General features: G+C 46.5%; 2 protein-coding genes across 5 annotated transcripts; one reads left to right on the top strand and one right to left on the bottom strand.

Annotated features, from left to right (window-relative positions):
- Nucleotides 1-6,251: 6,251 nt before the first annotated feature.
- LOC127310806 (DAR GTPase 2, mitochondrial) lies at nt 6,252-12,164 on the bottom strand. Of its 4 annotated transcripts, XM_071819623.1 has the most exons (12): nt 11,974-12,164; nt 11,743-11,856; nt 11,549-11,626; nt 11,278-11,425; nt 11,079-11,149; nt 10,574-10,670; nt 10,302-10,489; nt 9,787-10,122; nt 8,915-9,606; nt 8,053-8,207; nt 7,325-7,677; nt 6,252-6,801 (listed from the first exon to the last, which is right to left on the bottom strand). In XM_071819623.1, exons 1-8 carry the CDS (start codon nt 12,133-12,135, stop codon nt 9,859-9,861), a joined length of 1,122 nt encoding a protein of 373 aa, XP_071675724.1. In that variant the 5' UTR covers nt 12,136-12,164; the 3' UTR covers nt 6,252-6,801; nt 7,325-7,677; nt 8,053-8,207; nt 8,915-9,606; nt 9,787-9,858. The 4 variants fall into 4 exon arrangements, with proteins under 4 accessions (XP_071675724.1, XP_071675720.1, XP_071675725.1 ...); XM_071819619.1 differs by having other exon boundaries at nt 8,915-10,122; XM_071819624.1 differs by having other exon boundaries at nt 7,325-7,599; nt 8,915-10,122.
- LOC127310796 (aluminum-activated malate transporter 12) lies at nt 7,399-9,668 on the top strand. The gene is made up of 6 exons (XM_051341437.2): nt 7,399-7,672; nt 7,757-7,897; nt 7,974-8,246; nt 8,346-8,473; nt 8,618-8,761; nt 8,940-9,668. Exons 1-6 carry the CDS (start codon nt 7,399-7,401, stop codon nt 9,564-9,566), a joined length of 1,587 nt encoding a protein of 528 aa, XP_051197397.1. The 3' UTR covers nt 9,567-9,668.
- Nucleotides 12,165-26,099: the final 13,935 nt, after the last annotated feature.

Here is a 26,099-nt window from a genome sequence, read left to right as displayed (position 1 = left end):
GTTCTTCCTCTCCAATCTCATCCTAGCATTTGTTGTTTGGGTGAGATTTGAGAGTGAAGGATTTGAACACCTCTAGTGTTCTTGCTTTGCATCATTGCATAGTGTTGAGCTCTCCACCACGATTAGTTCGAGTGAGAGACCGTGAGCTTGTTACTCTTGGAGGGAAACCTCCTAGTTGGCTTGGCGGTTGGTGCTCCGGTGATCTCTTCAAGAAGATTGTGAAGAGGCCCGGGCTTCTCCTTCGTGGAGCTTGTGAAGTGGTTGTGGAGCTTGCCATCTCCGGAGCGGAGGAAAAGCTAACCATAAGGAAAGGGCCATTATCCTTCGTGGGTGAGGTTCGGAGAATAGGGTGAGCCTTCGTGGCGCGGGGAATCCTTCGTGGGACCTCCACTCCTCCAAACGTGACGTACCTTGTTGCAAAGCAAGGGAACACGGGAATACATCCTCGTCTCCGCGTGCCTCGGTTATTTCTATACCCGAGCTCTCTTTCCTTGTGATAGCCATCGTGCTTGAAGTACATATATCTTGCTATCACTTGTGCTACATATATCTTGTGCCTATCTTGCTTAGCTCTAGTTGCCATTGTTACACTTAGTTGAGCTTAGCATATTTAGGGTTTGTGCTTGTAAACTAAACATTAGTTTAATTTCGCATTCTTACAAGACAAATCCGCAAGAGTTTGTAATTGCCTATTCACCCCCCCTCTAGGCGACATCTCGATCTTTCAACACTCTTACTCCCAATATAGGTACAATCATTTTATGCACTTGCATGCATCAAGATCATAATGAGTGGAAGCATTGGTCACTTGAGCAGTGGACCTGGCATAGCTCGAAATGTTGAATATCCTAATCCAAGACCTAGCTAGAGGTGCTTTAAGTAGTGTGTGGGTCACCCAATTGCTCATGTGTGCAACCAAATATCTCAAATACCTCACGTCTTTACTCTAGATCAACTTTTATATAATGAAAACTACCACTAAAAAGCATTACTATAGTCTACCTTCACATGCAACATATCAACGTCACCGAATAATAATAATAATAATAATAATAATAATAATAATAATAATAATAGTAGTAGTAGTAGTAGTAATAATAATAATAATAGCGTCTGATTCAGATTGTGGTCCGTATGTATCTATCCACCCATTACTTTTGTACCTTGACAAGCCAAGCTTTCCCATTGAAGAGGAAAGGTAGAAAAATAATCGACTATGAAAATACAAAAACACATATCCAAGTCATTCTTAGGGCTCAAAGAGCCGTCAAAATAACTAGAAATGAGATTTTGAGTGTCTTTGAAAATAGCCATAGTTGTAACAAATAATATTTCCTATTTTCATTATTAATGTTACTTCTATCTATCAATATATGTATAGCACCTCTACATTGTTGGTAAAAATATCTACCATTTAAAATGAAAATTATTTTTCTTACAATTCTATTACATATTTGTAAGTTTTTCAATTTCTGCAGCAACACACGGATCATCCTTCTAGTTAAAAAATATGGAAACCACATCAGCTGGATTTTATTAGACCTCCCGCAAGCTACCAACACATACAAAGTGTTAGCCATGAGTACTTGAGGGTAGTTGTGGAAGTTTATCCCGCTTGTTCCGCATGCATGCGCCAGGTAGTTGGGCTTGCTCCTCTCCAGGCGAGGACCTTGGGCCAAATTCGGGGGGGGGGGGGGGGGGGGGGGGGGGGGGGTTGCTCCTCTCCACCTTGCTCCTCCATGTTTCTGGAAGCACCAACGACCACTCATGGTAGCTACGCCTCACCACCACTGTTGCACACAGGTACGACGCTAACGTCACTGGTGTTGGCGGCTTTGCTACCAACTAGGGAGTTGCAGAGCAAAACACTAGTATCGTCGCTGCTATGGAGCGAGGAGTGTTGGTGGTACAAACCTAGCGCCTCCACCAGCGGTGTTTTCAAGGGGGACAGTTGTTGCTTGAGTGCGCTCATCGCACATCCGAAGAAGCTAATGCTACAGAGGCGGCATGATGTGGGAAGGCCGGTGATGTGTTGGTTTTTTAGTTACTCTATTTTACATGGATTTTTTAGTTACTCTTTTTGTTGGAATAGTTGTTGTTTTTTACTTGATTTGTTCCTGAATTTTGTTGCATCCAAACCGAGTACCAACCCATCAGGATTTGTTAGGACTTAGGACCTCTCATAAGTTACTGTCAAGAAGGGGTCCATATAAACAAATCTTGCAGCGGGCTTATGAACGTTTTGTTTGTTTGCTTGCACTGGACTCATTTGGATTTGTCAAATCCTCACATAAGTTACTATAAAAAAAAAAAACGGCACCATATCATTCCAGCAGCCCATTCAAGAAAAGGAAGAAGATAGAGCCATAGAGGTAACACCCCAACTTTGTAATCAAGTGTCCCTTGCGAATCATGATCATTTAATGCATTAATTTTTAACTTGAGAAAAAATGCATTAAAAACAAAGAGAGAAACCCTAAAGTTGCCTACATTTCTACCTATTTCAAACTCTACAAAAACAGGTTTCCAATTTCAAACTAAAAGGTCGGGAACTTCTACGTAAACTTAGGAAACCTCAAGAATATTTTCATAATTTTGAAGCTTGTTTGAATCACCAGTTAGATTCAGATTTTGAAAACAGAAACTGACGGAGGATCAAGAGATCCCTGACAGGTAGGACCCATCCTGCCAGGTACGTCCTCTAGGCTCTAGCTCAAGCAGCTGCGTGGCGGCGCCCGAGCCCGCCGACGCAATCTCTTGCTTGCCGTCCTCGTGGCCGAGGAGGACCACCTGGTGAGCACCGAAGCATCGCACGCGGCATGCCTTTAATTTCCCCTAGGCTAGCTCCATCCTCTCCGTCTCTCTTCATCCCCGGCGTCTCCCCCCACGTACGAAACCTTAACCATGGTCACCTCCTAGCGCCGCCGTTCCAAGCCTCCCCAAGTTCCTCCGAGCATTCTACGATCTACGAATATCCGTCCTATTCCTCCTAGAAAAAATAATCGAGTCGGGGAGCCCGCAATCGCCGCCGCCGAGCTCGTCTTCCCCGTCACTGGCCGAGGCCGCCACCATCGATCCGCCGCCTCCGAAGCCTTCTCCATCCTCCCCGATACATCATCCGGCCTCCTGGTGAGCAAACGGTCCGTCTGGACCTCTCCTTATCTCTCTGCATTCCCTGGTTCGCCGTGCCGACGAGCTCCGCCGTGAGCCGCCGCTAGTTTGGTCACCGGCGCAACCCCGGCGAGGCGGTGACCATATGGTCCTTAGCGCCGCCCATTACAATGCTCGCGTCGAGGTGCTCCCGACCCGTGCGTTTCTGGAGCCCTCCGCGCCCTCCTACGCCGTTTCGGCGATCGCGGGAGCCGGCCGGCCAGCCCTGCCGGTAGTTCAACCCTGGCAGTAGAGTAGGCCTGTCGTCCACGACTCCACGTCGCTGTTGAAGTATTGAGGTGACTTTGGCCCGCTGTCAGCCCCCCAGGGTTTTCTGTAAAATTCAGAAATTGTGTTAAACTTATAAAAATCACGGGAAGTTAATATTGATTCAGAAAAATGCAAATGAGCTATCAAAATGGTTAGAAAATAACATATATTTTTTAAGGATGATCAATATAAATAAGAGCAGCAAGCTGCCTCGTTAAAAATCTTCCAGTCCATTTAGGTACCCTGGTAAGGAAAAAAGAGTGCGTAGAAACTTGATGCCCTGAGAATTATACAATGTGCTTATAATCATCCGCGATCAACTCCTGCGCACAGGTAGGGGCTGCATCACACAAGACACCACTAAAACCCGATATACCTAAATGCGCCAACACATGCGCCACCCCATTACTAACTTTGTCTACTTTGGCGATTTTTATATTATTGTAGACTTGCAGGAGCTCGCGCCCCAGAGAGCCCAGTATGAGGATGCTTCAGTAGCTGGGTTGTTCATTACTTGGACAACACGTAGGCAATCTGACTCCAGGGTTGCCGACCAGCGATGAAGGCGTACGAGGTGTTTTAGCCCCTCCAAACTTGCTAGCACTTCCACCTCTTCCGCACTTTCACAATACGGTATAAATTTCCATTCCGTGAATATGACAGAGCCCAAGTGTTCACGGATCACAATACCTAACATATATTTGTTTATGTCAAAATAATTTATGTTTAGATAACTTCTAACCTTTGTTTTAATTAGAATAACAAATAACTCTTTTATGATGATATGGAGTTAATGAAAATGTTGAGGAATTCTAAGTCCATTTAAATTATTTTTAATTATTTAGGGTTTTAGTTCTAACATTTAACATGCCATACATTTCTGTGTGCATTGCATTATTATGCTATATCTTAAACGTTTATACTCCCTTTCCTGTAGTTGGTTCTTTGTGATAGGACCGAGATTGAGCCTCATCTCAACTCGTTCGATAAGAAGTACTCGTCTACTAAGGACAAGGCAAGCGTGACCTCTGAATTCTGTATTTTCAAAACTTACTTTGGCTCTCCCACTCTATTTATTGCATATAATTCCAATACTTTTTACCGGTAAATTGACTTCATATATATGTTGCATGAATCATTAATTCTTGTAGCCTAAATATCATGATCTAATGTTAATAATATAATTAGGTTTGTGTTTGCATCGTTAGAGCTTTTTTATACTCCCTTCGTCCCATGAAGATTATATAAGATTTATTAAATTTTGGATGTATCTAAATTCTAAACACTAAATAGCATCTAGATACATTTAAAATTTTGATAAATCTCGGACAAACTTCATGAAACGGAGGGCGTACATGTTATGTTTAGTCGTGCTTATTTGATAAGTATGGTCCATCCGGTTGATGAATCAGAACCCGAACCCAAATGAATCTATTATGATAGGATGACTTGGTATGATCAACGATTTATGTGTTAAATATTTTTAAAGGCTTGGAAGGTCCACCACATCGGGTTGTGGGTTACCCCATTCTCATTGATCTAAGATCTGATTTCTTGCCTCTTGAACTAACATTGAGCTAACATTGAGCGTATATCCACATGAACCTACAATGGCATCCTCTTGACTCACTAACTTGCCTAGTCTATTACACGAGTCACATAGCCCTGGCTTTTCATTTGGCACGTGTCTAGAAAACGTTCGTGAATTGCCTAGGAATTGACTTTGGGACTTGGCCCATTACAACAAAATAATCCTTTTGAAGTGACTCATGGTTTAAGCGATACTAAGGTAAAGATCATGGTCAACCACACTATGTCAGCATTTCTCGAAAGATAGCTAATATATTTCATTAAGAGTTGGTTGGCATGTGTAGATAAGCCGTGCACCTGTGAAAGGTTAAATATGTTTGAAAATCCGTGTCCACAGTTACAGACGGCTTAGGAATGGTCGTGATGATCATAGTGAACATAAACCTAATTGTGAAATTTGGCAACTATCCTAATTGATAGATTCAGATGATGATGATATAGCTAGTAATATCCTCTCTTATCTCATTTTAAATGTTACAAGTGGATGAGCTTCTAACTCTTACCCTCTTTTAAATGTTATGAGTAGACGAGCTTCTACTTTTACTGATTTTGTAAAGAAAACTTGCTTTATTCTAAACTAGCTCAACAGAAAGACTATCATAACCGAGCCTGTACACCTGTACTTCCTATTTTTGGTACAGATAAAGCTCATGCGCCTGATGGTGGGCTCTACGTTGATGTCGCTGAATAGTTTGTGGTTCCTAGGTAGTAGCATGAGATTTATGAGACGTCATTTCCGTTGCTATCTTGTTATGTAGCAATAACATAATTTTCTTTTTCATTGCTCGTCGTAATCTTGTGTTAGTGACATTTGTGCATAATAATGGTCTTTACTCTCTTAAGAGCATAATAATTTGGATCTTTACTCTACTAAGAGTTGAACTATTACTCCTTTAAGTCGTAGCGTTATTGTTGTGCTTACCCATCTCAGTACGTGCACGATGCTAGTATTGATATAAAGTGCATGTGAGGGGTTTAAGGCGTTCGAGCTCATTGTTATGCAAAAAATGGTTATGGTGAACATAGTGGTTCAAGGGGTTCTGGTTTCGATGGTTTTCTGGATATGTTTCGTCCTAGTAATCACGAATCTAGCTTGCCTAATACACATGTCGGTCTAATTTTGATCCTGGGTCCCAACAATAAAACCGATAATTCTTTTTTTCTTTTTTAGTCACCTATCGTTGCAAAAAAAAAAGGGAGCAAAAACGACAACAGCATATATATCTAGCTATACTAGTGACAAAAAAAATTTGTCCCTAAATAAGACGCGACCATGCAAACGAACCCAAAGTCGAGCACCAGCCGTATGTTTCAACTTTCAAGTCCAGGTTCTCTGACACGACGCCACCAACCAGTTCACAGCTGTGCTCACTTCCGTTGTCTCACCTGGCAAGGTGTCGACCAGCAGAAGGCACCGGTTGACTAAAAGAAATCCGACGGCCAACAATCACTACAGCAAATCTGAACTCCGTTGCTCGGACTCAACCTCCGCGGCACAAGTCGTTCTCCATCAAAACCAACGCAGCCATGCATGACTGAGCAGCCGACCATTGTCGTCCAATCAAGGTGTGCGCACACGAGCGGCTCGCCGAGTTCGTGCCCTTTCCAGCTCCTCTTCACGTGAGCTCATGGTAGTCCAGTGCAGTGCAATGCAAGGTCAAGGCCGGCGACGCTGCCTTCGCCATGTATCAGCGTCAGGAAAAGGAGAACTGTGTATCGTCTTGTGACTCGGCAAGTTGCTCACCAAACAGAGGAAGATGGTGTCCACTCGATTCCTGATATTTGGGACACCTAAAACAGCGTCACCAGCGTCACGTCAGGAAAAACAGAGCAGAGCCAAAGAGGGGTTGAAGTGGGTGTATGGTAGGACAATCTACGATGAAAACCAATCAGTAAGCTGTACAAACCAGAAATTCAAATAGGAAAAAATTATGAAAAAAAAACAGAGTTGGGAATGGTTGCTGTTAAAAGAGAAGGGATAACCAACGTAGATCCAATAATCCAAGTGGTATTAAAATATTGCAGCAAAGATGCGAAATCAGTAAATTAGTTTGTTGTTTACAGAGTTCACAAAGATACGTTAGAAGAAACACGTAAAGAAACTGGTAAATTCATTTGCTATCACATGCAAAGACCAGCGAGGCAGCTATCACGCCATTACTTAAAGGGCACACGATAGCAACATTCCAGAAAGCACATGAAGCCACTTTTTGCAAAGCGCTAAATTAGCGAAGTTTAGTAAGTGCAAGGTTACACGCATTATTGAACCACAGACCTTATATAAGGAACTTATGGCAGGAGAAGCATTACTTACTTAGGGTTGGTACACCTCATTTTGCATTGGCATCTTCCAAGGAACCTGAGCGTCTTGAGCTTCAGGCTGCACCAATGGCCTCTACTGTAGATTCCAGCAGCAACAAGAGCAGCTTGCTGATGCTTCGTGAGAAAGTGAAGAAACTTGGCAGGGTTCCTGCTTCGTGGGCGGCATACGCATGGAGTATTGGAAGAGAAGATCAGAGGAGAGCCATTCATGCTCTCAAGGTTGGCCTGGCTCTCACACTTGTCTCACTCTTGTACATACTAGAACCACTGTTCAAAGGATTGGGAAAGAATGCAATGTGGGCTGTCATGACAGTTGTTGTTGTGCTCGAATTTACTGCAGGTAATCTAGCATCAAATCGATAATAGTATGTGTTATTTCTGAACGTAGTTCTCGTGATTCTGACAAGCGAATAATGATCAACAGGTGCAACTATATGCAAAGGTCTGAATAGAGGATTTGGAACAGTTGTTGCGGCATCTCTAGCATTTATCATTGAACTTGTAGCAGTAAAATCTGGAAAAGTTTTCCGTGGTTTCTTTGTGGCATCTTCAGTCTTTCTGATAGGTATGAACCTTTTAAAACGTAAACTCGGGAAATACAACTTGGCCGTATCTAATGGTATCGCAATTCTTAATGACAGGATTTGCGGCAACATATTTGAGATTCTTCCCATCCATTAAGAAGAGCTATGACTATGGGGTGGTAATTTTTCTACTAACCTTTAATCTGATCACGGTCTCAAGCTTCCGCCAAGAGAATGTGCTGCCTTTAGCACGAGATCGCTTAAGTACAATTGCAATAGGGTGTGCCATATGTCTCTTTATGAGTCTCTTAGTACTACCAAACTGGTCAGGAGAGGACCTCCACAGCTGCACTGTTCGCAAATTTGAAGGATTAGCAAGATCAGTTGAAGGTGGGTATCATCATATAACAGTAAGGTGGTAACTGTTATCCTACTAAGAATGTGAAGGTATCGGTTCTCAATAAAATATTTACCAAAGAAAATTTGCAGGTTGTGTGAATGAGTATTTCCGAGATCAAGAGAAGGATGATAACATTTTTGATAAGCAAGCGTCAAGAGATTACATTCATACTGGCTATAGAGCAGTACTAGAATCAAAATCAAATGATGAGACACTGGTAAGTAATTCACCATTTAATGTTTCAATCTTCTTTTCCTCTTCTAGGTGCAACTTTTTTTCTATCGGACTGATGTCAGGCATATATTTCATTTGAAAAATTATGCCCTTAATGATGGTTAGAACATAATAACAAATTGTGCAGGCACACTATGCAAGCTGGGAGCCAAGACACTCAACGCAGTGTTACAGTTACCCATGGCAAAAGTATGTGAAGCTTGGATCAGTGCTTAGGCACTTCGCATATACTGTCGCTGCACTTCATGGGTGTCTCGAATCGGAAATTCAGGTACTATGAACACTAAAATTTTCTGGTACATCGCGGTTTTCCATATTTACACATATCTATCCTCTGCCAATTAACGTGTAACATGTAGAAGTGAATATGACATAACATATTATTTCAGATAAAAACAACTCTCTGTAAATAATCTGTGCTCACATAATTTTATTTATAAATGCTGTAGACTCCAACATCCGTCAGATCACTATTCCGAAATCCATGCACTAGAGTTGCACAAGAAGTGACCAAGGTTCTACAGGAGCTTGCAAACAGCATAAGAAATCACCATCGTTGTGCCCCTGATGTGTTGTCTGATCATCTTCACGAAGCACTACAGGATCTAAACTCAGCAATAAGGTCACAACCACGGCTATTTCTTGGCTCAAAACATGGATCTGCCAATAGTCGTATGCTAATTGAGTTGAACTCAACCAAGCATACTACCTCAAGAACTGCTCTGCCTTCATTCAAGACCGATACAGCATCACTATTAGAAAGGAAAATCACAAAAGGAGATCGACCACCAGAACGCAATGAGAGGAGCACATTAGGGCGGACACTAAGTAAGATAGCCATCACGAGCCTTGAGTTCTCTGAAGCACTTCCATTCGCTGCTTTTGCTTCATTACTGGTAGAAATGGTAGTACGACTGGAGCTGGTTATTGAGGAAGTTAAGGAACTGGAAAGGGCTGCAAATTTTAAAGAGTTCACTGGGCATGATCATCTGACCATTGATCTCACTTGCAAGGAAGAGAAGAGAAACAACAATGGTGTACCAGGCAGCCACACAGTGTCTGCTGCAGCTGAATAAGCACTCACTTGTAGATCAGAGCAGCAGCATATCAATCATTCTGAAAACAATATGTATTTATTCTTTTGTTAGAAAAAGATGAGCTGTATAACCTCAGTTTTACTACTGTTAGCATGACATTTGGGTAATTAATAATTCTTAATGTACCAACGAGTTGTTTGCAGATCTACCAGGGATCAGACTTGGAAGGATGTTTAGTCTATCAAGTGAGTTAATTCACCTGTTTTATGGACAGTAAGTAATGCCTTTATCCAAAATGTATCCTTCTCTGACATGTATTTCACATGGATGATTATGCAGCTACTTCCAGCCTAACATCTGGAACATGGTCTAAGGTATAATGGCCAAGCCTTCCCGTGCGATAGAGATTGAGTAATTTGATAGCCACACGTTTACTCATAACATCACTGGATTCAGCAGAAAGCCTGAAAGCATTCTGCAAGGATGTAAGCTGGATTTCTATCAATCTTCTTAAATCATGCTCGTTCCCTAAATCTCCCTGAAAAGTTGCTATAGTCTCAAAAAGCGCTTGGCGAACACCTCTAACAATAAAATCCTGCACACCAATAGAATGCTTGAAATTAAACAGAGCAGCTAATGTTATGCATGTAAGAACAAGTAACTAGATGCTCTTTAAATGCTATGCACCAAGAAATAAGTCCATTTTCTAGCATTGATGGTAAGAATTGCATGAGATCAATACAACGGATTAGATTACTCACAAGTACACTTTACCTGGGTATGATCAGACGAATACTGTCTTTTACTATGGTGACTCCTGGTGGACAATGCATCAGCAAAACAAGATTTATTTCCCAATATATTCAGGTCGTCCCACTCCCTGTATTCCTTCATGGAGTTCAAAATTGAAAGAAGGAATTGTGCAATCTCATACTCATCTAACAAGGAATCCTTGATTGCTCCTGGAATGAAGTGTTTATACATCAGATAATAGTACATAATAGCAACTGAGAATCTAAGCTTCCTCCTTCCATTGAAATTAGTACCTGTCAAAACCAGCCTGGGACCAGAATCATCATTAGCAAATATAGGAGATAGAACACCCGGAGTGTCTAACACATATATATTTGGATGACTAGCCACCTGAAAACCAGCAAAATTATCTTGTTGGGATAAAAAATGACACATTACAAACATATACACAGTTACCGAGCCAACAGATTATGATGGTTGTGGCATCCTGCACACACTAGAGGCTGCAAAAGGCACAGGCTTCAGCTATTTCTACAATCAGCACACTTGAGTTTTGTTGCCCTTGTCTAAAGAAAAGTGCAGAATATTGGCCAACGTGAACAAAAATTAACTTATATGATGCTTGCATTCTGCTCGACTATTAAATCAGAGGGTTTTCCAAATCATCCAGCTAGTTCATTTTCTGTTAGTGAGATAACCACATCAGCAACCACAAGTACTCCAACAAGCTCAGAGAAAACCACAGATTATTTTTATTCAATTGGACTGTACACCCGAGGTATTACAGCATCAAGTTACCTTGTAACCACTTATATCCCTGGTTTCTCCAGGATGGCTGCTGACAATCGCATGCTTGAGCTTTCCCTTCTCTGAAAGACAACGGAGCAATTTTCACGCACTGATCATGATCAATATCAAACCAACTATAGTAATAGGAAAAATAAGTTGCATCAAAATACTATTACAAACACAAAGGCAAAAAAGTAAGCTGCATCACCTGCTGCCCCAATCCTCCCAATTTGATGCATCGCATTGACAATGGCCGACTTGCCAACATTAGGAATACCGACCAAGAGAACAGTTCCTGTGCAGTCGCTTACCCCGACCTTGATCTCCCTGATCCTCCCCAGCACAACATTCAACAGCTATTGAAATGAGCCCCAGTTAGATACACATAGGAAATCACATTATAATAAGGAATTCAATCGGTAATCGATGCACTTAGAAACAAGCTGCACTTGAGACAACACTAGCACGGTTCTGACTACCTCCTTGATGCTTTCCCTGCTGTGTGAATTGACGGCGACGCACGAACAGCCCCTTTGCTTCATGAACGTCACCCACTTCTGAAGCAGCAACAGGATACAGTTAAAATTGCGTATATCCTAACCGAACATATCTGCGCGTCCCAGGCAGTTCAAAATTCTCCCATGTGCAGCGCGCGGGGTTGTAATTCGATTACCTCGGTTTCGGAGGGATCAGCGAGGTCGGCTTTGTTGAGCGCGACGAGCCTGCGCACGTCAGGCTCCTCCGGGGAGCGGCGGCGGAGAGGCTCGAATGCCGAGGTGGCGGGTACCTGCAGAGGAGGATGGGGAGAGTTCACGAGCCAGTGAGTTTTAGTAGCAGTAGGAATTTTGTCTCGTCTGAAAGGCGGCGAGTGGAGGAGGGGAGCGGTGGCGGCAGGCAAACGTACACGGGCGTCGCGGACCTCGAGGACGAGGTCGACGAGGGGGATGCGGGCGCGGATGGCGCGGTCGGCAGCAGCCATGTGTCTGCCGTACCAGGCGCCGGAGAGGCCGCGCACGGCCGCGCTCAGGCGGCGCGAGAAGGCCTCCGCCGCCGCTGCCGTTGCCATTGCAGACGCCGGACCGAGGCGGGAGTGAATGCGCGATGCTGTCGTGGGCCGTGAGAGTATAGCCCGGATAAGTCATCGCGCTATGCCAATGGGCTGCCATTCTGGGATAAATTTATCTCCATGGGCTGGATCTCCGAGCAGACCTCACTTCCAGGCCCAGCTGTGGTCTTGCACTTCAGGCTTTCCACTACACTCATTGCGTGTTCGTTAATTGCTTACTGTGGCACTGGGTTCACGTGAGTGGTACATGTTGAACGTTCAAGAAGCAGCTCTCACGTGCACACAACAAGCTCGTCATGAGGTCGAAGCGACGACAAAAACGTAGGAGAAAAAGCACCGTGTCCTTGGATCTCCAAATGCTGAAAAAGTTACAGAAGTCGTCCATGCTAATTCGCATCCAAAACGACAAAGAATACTGGCAAAAGAGTCATGGGGATTGTTTGCCGAAAGTGCAGCAAGAGAGAGCGACCTACTCTATTTTTCAAACCCTGATTAGCCCTAGTTGGTCTATTCCGAGGACATGGAACCTCCCTTTTAGCAGCCATATGCGCCGACCATTGTGGTGGGTTCGGGATTTGTAGATCATTAATCATAGGTTAATGGTTTTTAGTTGAACAGAACATGTTGGTGGCCTGGAGTCCTGCTCAAGAGGTAAAATTCAATCATCTGGAAAAGAATTTGTTTACTGTCCAATGTTCTTGTCTAGGAGATTGGTTAAAGGTGGAAAAAGGAGGTCCCTGGTTATTTAGACAAGCTGTGGTTTCCATTGAGGAGTATGATGGTTTTTCTGCGCCAGAGACGGTTGATCTGAATTTTTTCTCTACCTGGGTCCAAATTCATAAGCTACCTGTTGGCTATCGAAAGGATGCAACAATAAAAAACCTGATTGAGAAGAAAGTTGGCAAAGTTATTGAAATCCAGTTGGATGTGAAAGGAGATGGCAATTTTGTCAGGGCTAAGGTTCGGCTTGATGTGAGAAAACCATTAGCACGTTTTGTATCTATTTCCAGAGGAGGTGCAAGAGAGGTATATTCTATAAAGTTTGAGAAAATGCCTCGGTTTTGTGGAGCGTGTGGCTATGTCGGACATTCCCATCTAGAATGTGGCACTGGAGAATTTGAGGAAGACAAATTGAAGTGGGGGGAATTTTTAAAGGCTGATCGGGACTCCTGGTTTATGAGGGGTTTTGCTGGCGGACGTGGTGGTGGATGGACTGAGCGTGGTGCCTGGGCACAGCGTGGTCGTGGGAGAACGGATGGGAGAGGTCGAGAGGGAATTGGGAGAGGAAGTGGAGATGCGATCCAAGCGAGTTGGCGCTATAACGCCCTTGCATACACGGAAGGCCGGGTTCGTATGAATGAAAACAAGAATGGGGAAAATAATGGGGAACAAAGGAATGGGAAAGAAGGTGAGGAAGATGATACAGCCAGTAGCCCAGCCAAGAAGGATGCTATGATCACGGATGCTGCAAATTCTGCTGACTCTGGGACTAAAAGACAACTTGATTTTGATGCTACAGAAAATGAGGATATTAGTTTGGATGTCTTAGAGGGAAAGACTCCGATGCTTACTGATGAACTGGAACAAGTTGCTGATATTACACATGATGGTGTGATGGTTACTCCACCAAATTCAAATGTGGAAAATCTGGCTGGTTTATTTGATAAGGACAGGAAGAAGAGGTCAAAGAGGGATGGAGCTGTCTCCCCCTCACTAGGATCGGTAGGTTCCCATGAGGAGCCTGTCCGGTCGCAATGAGGATCTTAGCTTGGAACTGTCGTGGATTAGGGAATTATGCGGCAGTTCTAGCGCTTCTAGATGTTAAGAGGCGCAATTCCCCGGAGGTTGTGTTTTTGTCGGAGACACACCTTGACCGTTATCCGGCAGAGTGTTTGGGTAGGTGTTTGAGTATGGACTTTTCGATTATCCAGCCAAGTGATGGTAGAAAAGGGGGTGTCATTATGTTCTGGAGAAAAGAGGTGAATATTACCCAGATTTTTGCTTGTCCAAACTATATTGATGTCAAGATTGATGAAGGTTTCAACAAAATATGGAGGTTTACGGGTATGTATGGTGAATTCAAGTGGGCGGAAAAATATAAAACCTGGGATCGATTACGCAATATTCATCAACAGAATAGTCTTCCTTGGCTTGTTATGGGGGATCTGAATGAAATCCTTTTCAATTATGAGAAAGAGGGAGGCCGTTTACGGCCTGATAGATTTCGCAAGGATTTTCATGATGCACTAGATGATTGTCAGTTGAATGATATTGGGTATATTGGTGATTTGTTTACTTGGCATAGAGGACAAATGAGAGAAAGGCTAGATAGGGGTTTAGCTAACTCTGAATGGATTCACATGCATGATAAAGCGGCTATTATTCATCTTGAGTATAGTCGCTCTGATCATCGGCCGCTGCTTATGGATACTGAATACTATACACCAGCCCCTGGACAAACGGTCGCTAATCAGCGATGTTTTGAAGCGAAGTGGTTTAAAGAGGAGGAATTCAGGGGGGTGGTTCAGAACTGTTGGGAAGCTTCCCAGGATGGCACGATCGACGTGCATGGCAGATTACGAGCCATGCATAACGGGCTGCATGAGTGGGATCGGATCGTCGTTAAAGGGCCGAAGCATTCTCTTCGAAAGGCCCAGCGGGAGCTCGACGTGTTGATGTCTGGCCCGATGTCTCCAGATAGCGATCAGCGGAAACATGAACTTGCAAAATTAGTTGAAAAATTACTCGAGCAAGAAGAGATTAAATGGTGCCAAAGATCACGAGCTAATTGGCTCCAGAATGGAGACAGAAACACCGGGTTTTTTCACTGTTTTGCTTCAGCAAGGAAGAGAAGAAATTATATTAAGCAATTAAAAGACCCTACAGGTAATTTTCGGGAAGGTACTGATGCTCTGAACCCAATTATTCTGGATTATTTCTCGAATCTGTTCACATCGGATAACCCTGTGGTCGACCCAGCTTTTCTTCATAAGGTGGTTCCGAAAGTCTCGGATATTATGAACAATATGTTGATTGCTCCATATTCAGCAGAGGATGTCAAGAAGGCCGTTTTCAGTATTGGCGATCTAAAGGCCCCAGGGCCGGATGGTTTACATGCTATTTTCTTTAAAAAATTCTGGCACCTTGTGGGTAATGATATTACTACGGCAGTACTCAAGGCGATTAATGAAAGAAGTATACCTGCTGGATGGAATGAAACAGTTATTGTCATGATTCCAAAAGTGGATAATCCATAAGAAGTATCGCAGTTTAGACCTATCTCTCTTTGCAATGTGGTGTATAAAATTATCTCTAAGATGCTAGCTGCGAGGCTTAAGGTTATTCTTCCAGATATTATCTCTCCCACCCAAAGTGCTTTTGTTCCTGGAAGACTAATTACAGATAATGTTCTGGTTGCATACGAGTGTGTGCACAAAATTAAGAATAAGAGGAAAGGCAAATCTGGTCTCTGTGCAGTCAAACTTGATATGCACAAAGCTTATGACAGAGTTGAATGGGAATTCTTAAGGATGATGATGTTACGGCTGGGCTTTCATGAACAATGGGTTGACCTTATTATGGCATGTGTTACTTCTGTCTCCTATGTGGTCAGATATAACTCTCAGTTGACAGATGGTTTCACCCCTACCAGAGGTATAAGACAAGGGGACCCTCTGTCCCCGTATTTGTTTCTGTTGTGTGCAGAAGGTTTATCTAGTTGCTTGATGCATGAAGAGGAGATTGGTGGCATTGAAGGGATTAAGGTGTATAGAAATGCACCATCGGTATCACATCTTTTATTTGCTGATGATTCTTTAATTCTCTTGAAGGCAGATTCGAATAATGCAATCTCGTTGCAACAAGTGCTTGATACCTATTGTGCCAACTCGGGACAAATGGTTAGTGTGGCTAAATCGAGCATCTTCTTTAGTCCTAATACAAGTGTGGAGGTGAAGGTTGAGATGTGTACTACCCTCAATATAAATACTGAGGCTATCTCTGATAAGTATCTGGGTTTACCAGCTATTGTGGGGGCTGATAGAAGTGACTGTTTCCTGCACTTTGTTGAGAGGATCCTTCAGAGAATAAAAGGGTGGAAAGAGAAAATGCTCTCAATAGGCGGAAAAGAGGTACTGATAAAAGCAGTAATCCAAAGCATTCCTGTTTATGCCATGTCTGTTTTTCTTCTGCCTAAAAATATATGCAAAAAAATAACTGATATTATTGCCCAATTTTGGTGGGGTGATGATGATAAGGGGAAGAAAATGCACTGGTACGCTTGGTGGAAAATGTGCTTTCCAAAGAAGGATGGGGGTATGGGGTTTCGAGATTTACACTCCTTTAATAAAGCTATGTTGGCTAAGCAGGTATGGAGGTTGATTGATGAGCCAAATTCTCTATGTGCCCAAGTTCTGAGGGGTAAATATTATCCAAATGGGAACATTCTACAGGCTGGACCCAAATCTGGATCTTCATTTACCTAGCAAAGTATTTGTGCTGGGATTCAAACATATAAAAGAGGATGCATTTGGAGAATAGGAAGTGGAGAGTCCGTTGACATATGGAGGGACCCCTGGATCCCAACTAGTCCCAACAGAAAGGTGATGTCACCAAGGGGACATTGTATACTCTCAAAAGTGGCGGAGCTTATTGATCCTATTTCTGGTCAGTGGGACACGGAGATTATCCAATCAAATTTTCACCAAATTGATGTGAATAGGATTTTGCAGATCCCTCTGAGTATAGATGGTTTTGATGATTTTTTAGCATGGCATGGGACAAGATCAGGGAGATTTTCTGGGAGGTCGGCATACCATACGGAATGGCGCCATCAATTTAATGGTGTGACATGCAGGTATCTAATTACTGGTACTCCTCTTGACAGCCAGATTTGGAGATTACTTTGGAAATTGCAGGTTCCTGCAAAAGTTAAAATATACTGCTGGAGGATTCTACATGGGCTTATACCACTAAAAAATATTCTGTTCAAAAGGCATATAGGCACGGATGGTATTTGTCCAATCTGTAAATCCGAGGAGGAAGACGTTCTTCACATGTTATTCAACTGTCCCGAGGCAGAATTAATTTGGAACGGGCTTGGTATCACCGGTGTGATCCAAAATGCTAAGACAAATGGATCTTCTGGCTCCGAAGTATTGGCATCTTTGCTAAATATGAGCAGCCTGACTGTTCCTGGTTTCGACTCTATCCACATGAGAGAACTAGTGGCGGTAGCTTCTTGGTATATCTGGTGGTTGAGAAGGACAAGATCACATGGTGAGCAAGTCCCGCCTATAAGGCAATGTATTACCTCTATTCATGCAATTACATCGAACAATGAGCGCATAAAGACCTCAACTGAGGTACATGATAGAGTGGTTTGGGTGAAACCAAGAAACAACTATGTGAAGGTTAATACTGATGCAGCGTTCATACAAAGTGAGGAAGCTGGGGCGACGGGAGCAGTGATCCGTGACAATCAGGGGGGTTTTCTAGCTGCTGGGTCTACGTTCATACCCCATGTCTCTTCGGCAAGTATGGCGGAAGCTCTGGCTATGTGTCACGGATTGAAATTGGCAAGGGACCTCGGTTATACCACTGTCCAGGCAGAATCGGACTCATTGGAAGTGATTCAACTTTGCACAGGTACTGAACGAATTTGGAATGATGCAACGGCGATCTATGCGGAGATCCTAGAGTGTGCTGGTAGCATTGGTGTAGTAGAATTCATGCATTGTAGGAGGGAGACAAACAAAGTAGCCCATGATATTGCTAGGCATTGTTTTAGGTCTAGAATTTCTTGTACCTGGGTCGATGAACCCCCTAGCTTTCTCCTCCAACCTCTCCTCCATGATGTAACTATTCTGTAACTTTTGTGAGGCGGCAAGTTTTCTGGACGCACTCTTTTCCTTCCAGGATACCGTAAGGACTGGGAGATTTTTAATGAGGCGGGCTTGTCGACCTAATAGAAATGATGTTATCAAAAAAAAAGATCATGGTTATTCTTTGCAGTCAGGTACTTTCATTCCGTAATTTTTCTGATTTTTGGTTGCACGTGGACTAGTCTCTATTTCACAAGGTAGTGGTTTATCTTACTCTGAACAACACGCACTGCCCATAATATCAACGTTCCGAGAGCACAAGTATAATAATTAACCTGGTCTAGTTGATAGAGCAATCACACACTTCCGGTTGATTTTTGTACAATCGTAGAGTCATACAAGTCAAAAGCAAGAGATTAGTTAATTTTCCTACAGTTGGAAGTACAATTTTGCTTCAGAATCGTATGCTTCAAAAATGAATATAAATACACAATAGTCACTTGTGTAATAATTCATTGTTGTTTTAAACTAACTATATATATAATATGTTTTATGTCATTGGTTAGTCGCTTTCTTCTTTGCACCCTCTATGGTCGAATCCTCGCTATGTCCATGCTAATAGTCCAATGGTGTTGGGGGGATGACCCTCGGTATGCCAAAGGCATGCCCAACCGGATGGTTTGAGCCATCAAGATACCGGTTTAATGTTTACACCGGAGCACAAAGATAAGAGTTTTGTTAAGTAAAGTCAGGCCGGTATCCCCAAGAGGGGTATACCGGAACTGGATGAAGAAGACACCGGTCTACCGGTAAGAAGAGCATGTCGGCAAGACTGGTCAAAGATTCTCTTCAGAGCTAGAGGACAAGGATGAGCAAAGCAAAGTGACTTTAAACGAAGCCCTGGCGCCAAAGAGAGGGATGATACTGAAAGAAGCCGGAGGACGTCACCCTTCCTGATTAAAGAAGACCCCGGCGTCATCCATGATTAAAGTAGCTTTGTAAAGTAGTTTGTCCAGTCAAAGGTGCCATTAGGGTTTCTTGCCCTGTAAGCCACCCTCTCCCCTATATAAGGAGAGGGGGCATAGCCCTTAGCTCAGACGATGAACTGGTAGAGGAATAGAGGAACATTGTAACCAGAAACTTGTACCATGTTGAGATCAATGAAAATCGTGATCTAGAGCAGAGTTCTTCCTTGTGTGTTTCTTCTTGTATCACTGCCTTTGGCTGAGTTCTTGAGGAAAGCATCCGGAAGTTCATCCCATCTAATCACAAACCCTCCCCCGAATCCTCTTGCGCCCATTCGGCCCCAACTTAAGCCATCCCATGGCATCTACTCGTTCGCCACGACGACAGTTGGCGCCCACCGTGGGGCATGAAGAGGCGCTTGCTGGAGTTCACATTCGGGCGGGCATCCTCGACGTCGCCGGCCAGCGTACAGTGTCCGCGCTGGTGCAGCGCTTCTATGACATGGACTTCATCAACGACAACGCGGGCTGCTTCGCCAACGGCGGCATCTTCCCCAAGAACGGCCGCATCATCGAGTTTGGCAGCCACCGCATCTACTTCGGCACCGTCCCTGTGCGCCAGCGCCCCTCGCCGGTGTTGGTGGCGCCGGATCCGCCAAGGTGGCTACATGCTGGCCGCGCACCCGGCAGCATGGAGGTGATGATGGCAGGCGTGGTCGGCGCCGGCAAAGAAGCTGTGGAAGAAGGTGCTGGGCGTGCGGCTTCAACCCGTGCGGCCAAGCCACCGCTCGAGCGCGACGCAGGCGCTGCGGGAGCATCGTCCGCGCTACCGGAGACACCGCTCCAAGCGGCGATGAGCGTCCTCGCCACGCCCATCGCGTAGAACATCGACCCGGCAGCAGCTCAGGCGGAGCTGGAGGCTCAGCGCCAGAAGATGCTCGAGAGCGGCAAGGACGTCATCAGGGCGCAGCGCGAGCTGAACCTAACCATACATGAGTATAACGCTGCCCATGGCTTTGCTTCTGTTAGCGCTCATGCTGCTAGGATACCGGAGAACCAGCTTAAGGCTCGCAATCTAGATCAGGATCTACGTAAGGAAATTCATGCCGGCAAAAGCACCTCTGCATCTGTGAGCATTGTAGAGAAGCCTAAGTACAGTAGCCCGGATAAAACTATAAAAGCTGCTAAAGCTGCAGTACAGCTGTGCGAATCGCTTTCCGGGGACGCTCTGGCAAAGCAACAAGAGCGTGTCCGGGAGCTACTTGAAACTATCGAGCAGCAGAATGTTGAGCAGCTTGATAAGCTGAACAAGGCTTTGGCTTCAAAATCTACGCGTTCAACAAGGAATGCCGGTAGCAAGTCCCATGGGCAGGCCTCGTCCCCCCATCCGGACAGAAGAAGAGAAAAAGAGATGAATGCGCAGCAGATGACTGTGTACGATCCGGTTCTTGCCGGAAAACAACAAGCCGGGCAACACGATGCCGGTAGAAAAAGCCAAGGGGTAAACAGAGGCTACACCAAAGAAGGCTATGCCGGAAACAATCATGCCGATAGACACGAAACCGGGCAAAATTATCAAGCTGCAAGGGCAGCGTATGATGAGGAGGAAATGGATCCCCCGAGATACCGGCAGGCAAGGGCCGCGGTACCGGAATGTTATGATGAGGCTGATTCCACAAGACAGGCAGCATACCGGAACCCATTGGGAGAACGATTGGGAGAAAGATAACTGCCAGAACGGGATGCGAGGCACCGTCTGGACAGAGTATATTTGTCGGAAATGATCGAGGCAGAAGGTCCTCCGGGCCCAAAATGTTTTGGTCCAAGGATCATGAAAGAGGGGCCGCCGGTCCGCAACTTCCAGTTGCCCTGTGACACAAAAACATACGATGGCACCACGAAGCCGGAAGACTGGCTCGCAGATTATGTGACCGCGGTATACGTCGCTGGTGGCGGAGGAACCGTAGCTGGAGGAGGAAACCGGCGTTGGGCCGTGAGAATCATACCATCATTCTTGGTGGGACCGGCAAGAATTTGGCTGAACAACTTGCCGGCAGGAAGCATAAACGGTTGGTTGGACTTTGAGGAAGCTTTTGTGAGTAACTTCAGCAGCACCTACCGGGGGCCAAACAGGCCGCAGCAGCTCGCTCTGTGCATACAGCGCCCGAATGAAACAGACCGAGACTACCTGGCCCGGTGGAACACCACAAGGAACTCCTGTGAAGGGGTGATAGAGGCGCAAGCCATCGCTTGGTTTAGCAGTGGGTGCAGAAGAGGTTCGCCGTTGTGGCAAAAGCTGCAGCGGAACATGCCGACAACGCTGGCGGAAATGATACGCGTGGCGGATAACTATGCGTTGGGAGACCCAATGCAACCGGCAGTGCAACCTGAGCCGGAGCAATCAAACCCGCCACAGCAGCGCCAAGAGCAACACCGGGATAACTGGAACAACAAAAGAAGGGAAGATTTCCCGGATCGAAGGTACGGTCCGCAGCAAGTTGCTGCTGTACAAGAAAACTCTGAGGCCAGCGGCAGTCAGAGGCAAAGAACCGGATCGCAGCCATGGGCGGGTCCAAAGAAACAGTGGGTCGAAAAGAAACCCTGGGGCCAGAAAAAGAACTGGCAAGAACCCGCGAAGTACACCATGGAAGCTGCCATGGACCAACCTTGCCGGTGGCACACACCGAATCCGGCTCACCCGTCAAATCATCTGACGAAGGATTGTACCTGGACCGAGTACCTGATGCTCAAGGGAGCAGCAAAAGATGCACAGGCACAAGGGTGCTCCACCGTGCAACCACCACCACAAGATATGCTACGACAGCATCAGCTACCACCACCACCACCGCTTACCGGAGCAAATGCTTTACCGGTACAGCCTCAGCCAAACCGGCAGCAGTACCAGCAAGTTAACCAGGTGGGAGAGGGCAATGGCCAACCGCCTCCACCGGCACCTTTGGGCCGGAATGTTTACCATAAGCCAGATATGTGCTGCGTTGTGTTCGTGACTGAGCCAACCGACAGACAGAGCCTGCATCGTCGTTCTATGGAAGTGAACGCGGTGATGCCGGCAGTGCCAAAATACATTCTGTGGTCTGATCAAGAGATCTCGTGGTCGTTCAAGGATCACCCCAAGATAATGCCTAACCCGGGTGGCTATGCTCTTATCTTGGACCCAATCATGCAAGGGCCAAACGCTCGAGTCAAGTTCAGCAAGGTGCTGATAGACAATGGGAGCAGCATAAACATCATGTACCGGCACAACATGAACATGCTGGGCATAACAGAAAACATGCTTCAGCCAACTCATACAACTTTCCACGGAATCGTTCCGGGCCTGTCCTGCGTGCCGGTTGGAAAAGTCCGGGTGGATGTGTCGTTTGGAGGACGTGACAATTGCCGGGTGGAAAACCTTGAGTTCGAGGTGGTGGACTTGGAAAGTCCTTACCATGCGTTGCTGGGGAGACCGGCGTTGGCTGCTTTCATGGCCTCAACTCACACGGCGTATCTCAAGATGAAGATGTCGGCACCTCGTGGACCCTTAACTGTGGTGGGAAATTATAAAGTCTCACTGGAAACTGCTTCCGCCGGATCAAACCTGGCGGAATCGCTGGTGATCGCAGAGGAAAAGAGGAGGATGCAAACTGCGGTTGCGCTGGCTCAGTCTTCACAGCTGAGCTTAGCAGCAATGAGTGCAAACCTGGGCACACCGGCGTTCAAGCCGACAAAAGAAACAAAGGACATTGTGCTGGACCCGGCTTACCCTGAGCGCACCGTTCGTATCGGTGCCGGCATGAATAAGGCATAGGAAAGCGCGCTCGTCAGCTTCCTCCGTGAGAATCAGAATATCTTTGCTTGGTCTACTGATGACTTGGTAGGTGTTCCGAGGGAGTTGGCTGAGCACTCCTTAAATGTCCGGAAAGATGCAAAGCCGGTAAGATAGACGCTGCGCCGGTTTGCTGAAGACAGGAGAAAGATCATTGGAGAAGAGGTGACAAAGTTACTGGTTGCCGGCTTCATCGTGGAAGTACTGCACACTGAGTGGCTGGCCAATCCGGTTGTCGTTGCCTAATCGATGGTACCCCGGAGGAGGGATCCTCACGAGGGGGAGAAGAAGTAGGGGCCATAGGGCGGAGTGCACACGGGACGGTGGTACGCGATTTACCCAGCTTCGGAACACCTGCACGATGACAGGGCCTACTGCTGCTTGTCTGGAATTATCTGGGCGCTTTCGCGATGTTACAATGAGTTGAGGTTCTGCCTCTAGGGCTCCCAGGATCCGGCTTATAAAGGCGCACGGATCTAGGGTTTACATGGAGAGTCCTACCCGGATACAGGTTACCTAACTACGGTACAATGTCTTGCCGTGTACGCCAAGGATCCGCCCTTCCATCTACGTCGTACCAGATCCGGGTCCCTTAATGGGCCTCCGTGGATCCGGGTTCCTCCTCAATGTCGGTTGGATCCGGCTCCCTGCTCCTGGGCCGGACATCTTCCGTCAGGATCAACAGCAACTGGGCCGCCCGATGGGCCACATGCCTCATCACCATCTGTGGGCCACCCGGGCTTGCCGGATCTAGGCACTGTCGATGGTACACCCATGAAGTATACCCACAACAGTAGCCCCCAGAGTTCTCCGAGTTTCACCTGTTGTTTCCGCCTTGCTAGTCCATCATGATCTCCGGCAAACGTTGGTAACGCGGAGAAACTTGAAGAACTCCAACTTCACATTTTCTTCCTTTCCCAACTTTTAGTCGAAAAATGCTCCCATCCTGCGAGACTTCATCCATCGACGTTCCGAAAAACGTTTCCGGGTTACTCCCTGCTCGCGAATGAAAACCAACTTATCCTCACGCAATTACCCGGAATCTTAAAAGACTCAAACGGTTCCGCCAATTCTGGCGCCATTTTCGCGCGATTTGCGCGGTAACTTATCTCTAGCCATTTTTACCGTTTAGGGTTTAGGACACGTGTCACGCATCCAACGGCGCGACGCTTGCGTTCCGACCACAGGATGCGGAACACGAATCTCGTCCCACCGGCCTATAAATATCCGCTGTCGACGCCTTAACCCTCACTCACCCCCCTCTTCACCTCTCAGCCAAGCGCCGACGCGAGCTCCCTCTCCGCCGTGCCGAAATTTCACCGGAACATCGCCGGAGTTGCTTCGCCGCCGCGTCGTGTTCATCTTGTTCTTAACATCAGCGAGCCACCGCGCGGAAACCTCGTCGCCGGCGACTCCGACCGCCGCAAACGCCATTACGGTGAGTTCTCGAACTTTGCTCTCGCGCCGTAGTTGGTAGGGATGAACTTGGGGAAGACGATGCTGGATCCGACTAAAGAACATTTTCCGCCATTCGTCTTTTCTTCAGATGTCTTCAACGACTCCGCCTCCAGCCTCTGAACCAATCATGGCCACCCCAATCTCCTCCGCCCCTCCACCTTTCGTTCCAGTTAAGCTGGGTCCTTCAAAGGATTCCGGCAAGCAAACCGAAGGGACTTCCGCTAACCCGGAGAAGGCCTCCGGGGAGGATCAGGCGGAGCACAAGGTGGAAGAGACCGCCGCCAAAAAATCAAAGGCTCGTCAGCGAGATGCTGAAGCCAAGGGAAAGTGGTGGCCATGCACCACCACCAAGACGGAGCTGACGAATCTCGAGGCGGAGGGCTTCCTGCAACCCGGAAGCTGGAGGTCAGTTCCTAATGCCTTAGCCCCAGCTCCGGAGGACAACGAAATGGTGCTGACAAAGGCACTGGTGGAGCGGGGTTTTTCATTTCCGCCTTCGGACTTCTTCCTGGAGATCCTGAAGGTTTACGGGCTCCAACCCCACAACATTCTCCAAACAGCGTGCTTGCGATCAGCAATCACGTCACCCTGTGCGAGGGCCATCTCCGGGTAACTCCCGAGCTTTCTCTGTTTCAATACTACTTCACCGTTAAGAAAGAGAGGATCCGGAACTCCACCGAGCTGGCAACATGCGGATCCATCACCTTCATGTTCCGCCCGGGCCGCGTCTACCCCCACACTGACCGCCATGAATCCGCGCGGTACTGGTCCGGAGGCTTCTTCTATTTGAAGGACGTTTCCGACCCGGCGAGCACAAGGAGGCTACCGCCGTTCAAGAACTGCCCCGCCACTGAGCTTCCGACATGGACGCACTGCCCCCACCTCTCCGAGTCGCCCGAGCTCACTCGCGCCGTCAGGCGGATCTGCAAGCTCACGGAGGAGGGGCTGTCAGGGAAGGACTTGACCCTTTCCTGGTTCACCAAGCGGATCCAGCCGCTCCAACACAGGGACCGGCTGATGTTCCAATACTCAGGGCGCGACGATCCAATGCGCGCCACAAAAGACAACTTATCCGCCGACGCCATCGACAAGAGGATCCGGCTCCTTATCAAGGTTCCGCGTGAACTTCACGTTCACGTGTGCAACAAAAACATTCACATGAATGGTTCTGGAACCGCGGTACGTCATCTCGACTGTTTAATCCATCAGTTTTCTTCGTATTTGAACTTTTTTGTCTAAGTGTTTAACACTGCATTAGCTTGAGGCGCTCGAAGAAAGTGAACTCGGAACTCTTCTCCGGGTTCCTTCCACCGGCAACACGGATCCGGAAGCTGCATCAGAGGCGGAAGTCCACGAGGCCCCGCGCCCTCCTAAGAGGAAGAGGCCTGCTCCTTCCAGCCCCACCGCCAAACGCGCCCGCGAAGTGCCTAGCACCGCGGCAACTCGGAAAGCGGAGGCGGAAAAGAAACGCCTCAAGCTGATTAACACCAGCAACAAGGGGCAGCCCGCCATCCAGAACTTCTTCAAACCTTCCGGGTAAGTGTCTGTTTCCGAGATCCAAGTTCTAGCTCCACGAGCAATTCCTCACTTTGTTATGCTTTTTTCTTTTTACTGAAGCTCCGGAAGCCAGCCCCCCAAGGCTCCAAAGGTCTTGAAGAAGAAGGTCAAGCCATCTCCGGCTTCAGTTCCTGTTACTCCAGAGGTGGAGGTCCCACCCAAAGCTTCATCTGCTTCCAAGCCGGATCCCAAGGATGTCATCGACCTTGAAGACCTTCCGGAAGATCCCGCCGACCACGGCGATTCCGCCAAGGGTGCCTCCTCGTCTGCCCCTCCTCAAGATCAACCAAGCGCCACTTTCGTGGAGCCCACCGAGGAAGAATATGAGGAGAAGGT

This window comes from Lolium perenne, chromosome 1 (assembly GCF_019359855.2).
Source record: "Lolium perenne isolate Kyuss_39 chromosome 1, Kyuss_2.0, whole genome shotgun sequence".
NCBI classification, from domain to species: Eukaryota; Viridiplantae; Streptophyta; class Magnoliopsida; order Poales; family Poaceae; genus Lolium; species Lolium perenne.
This window is presented reverse-complemented; position numbering and strand designations above follow the sequence as displayed.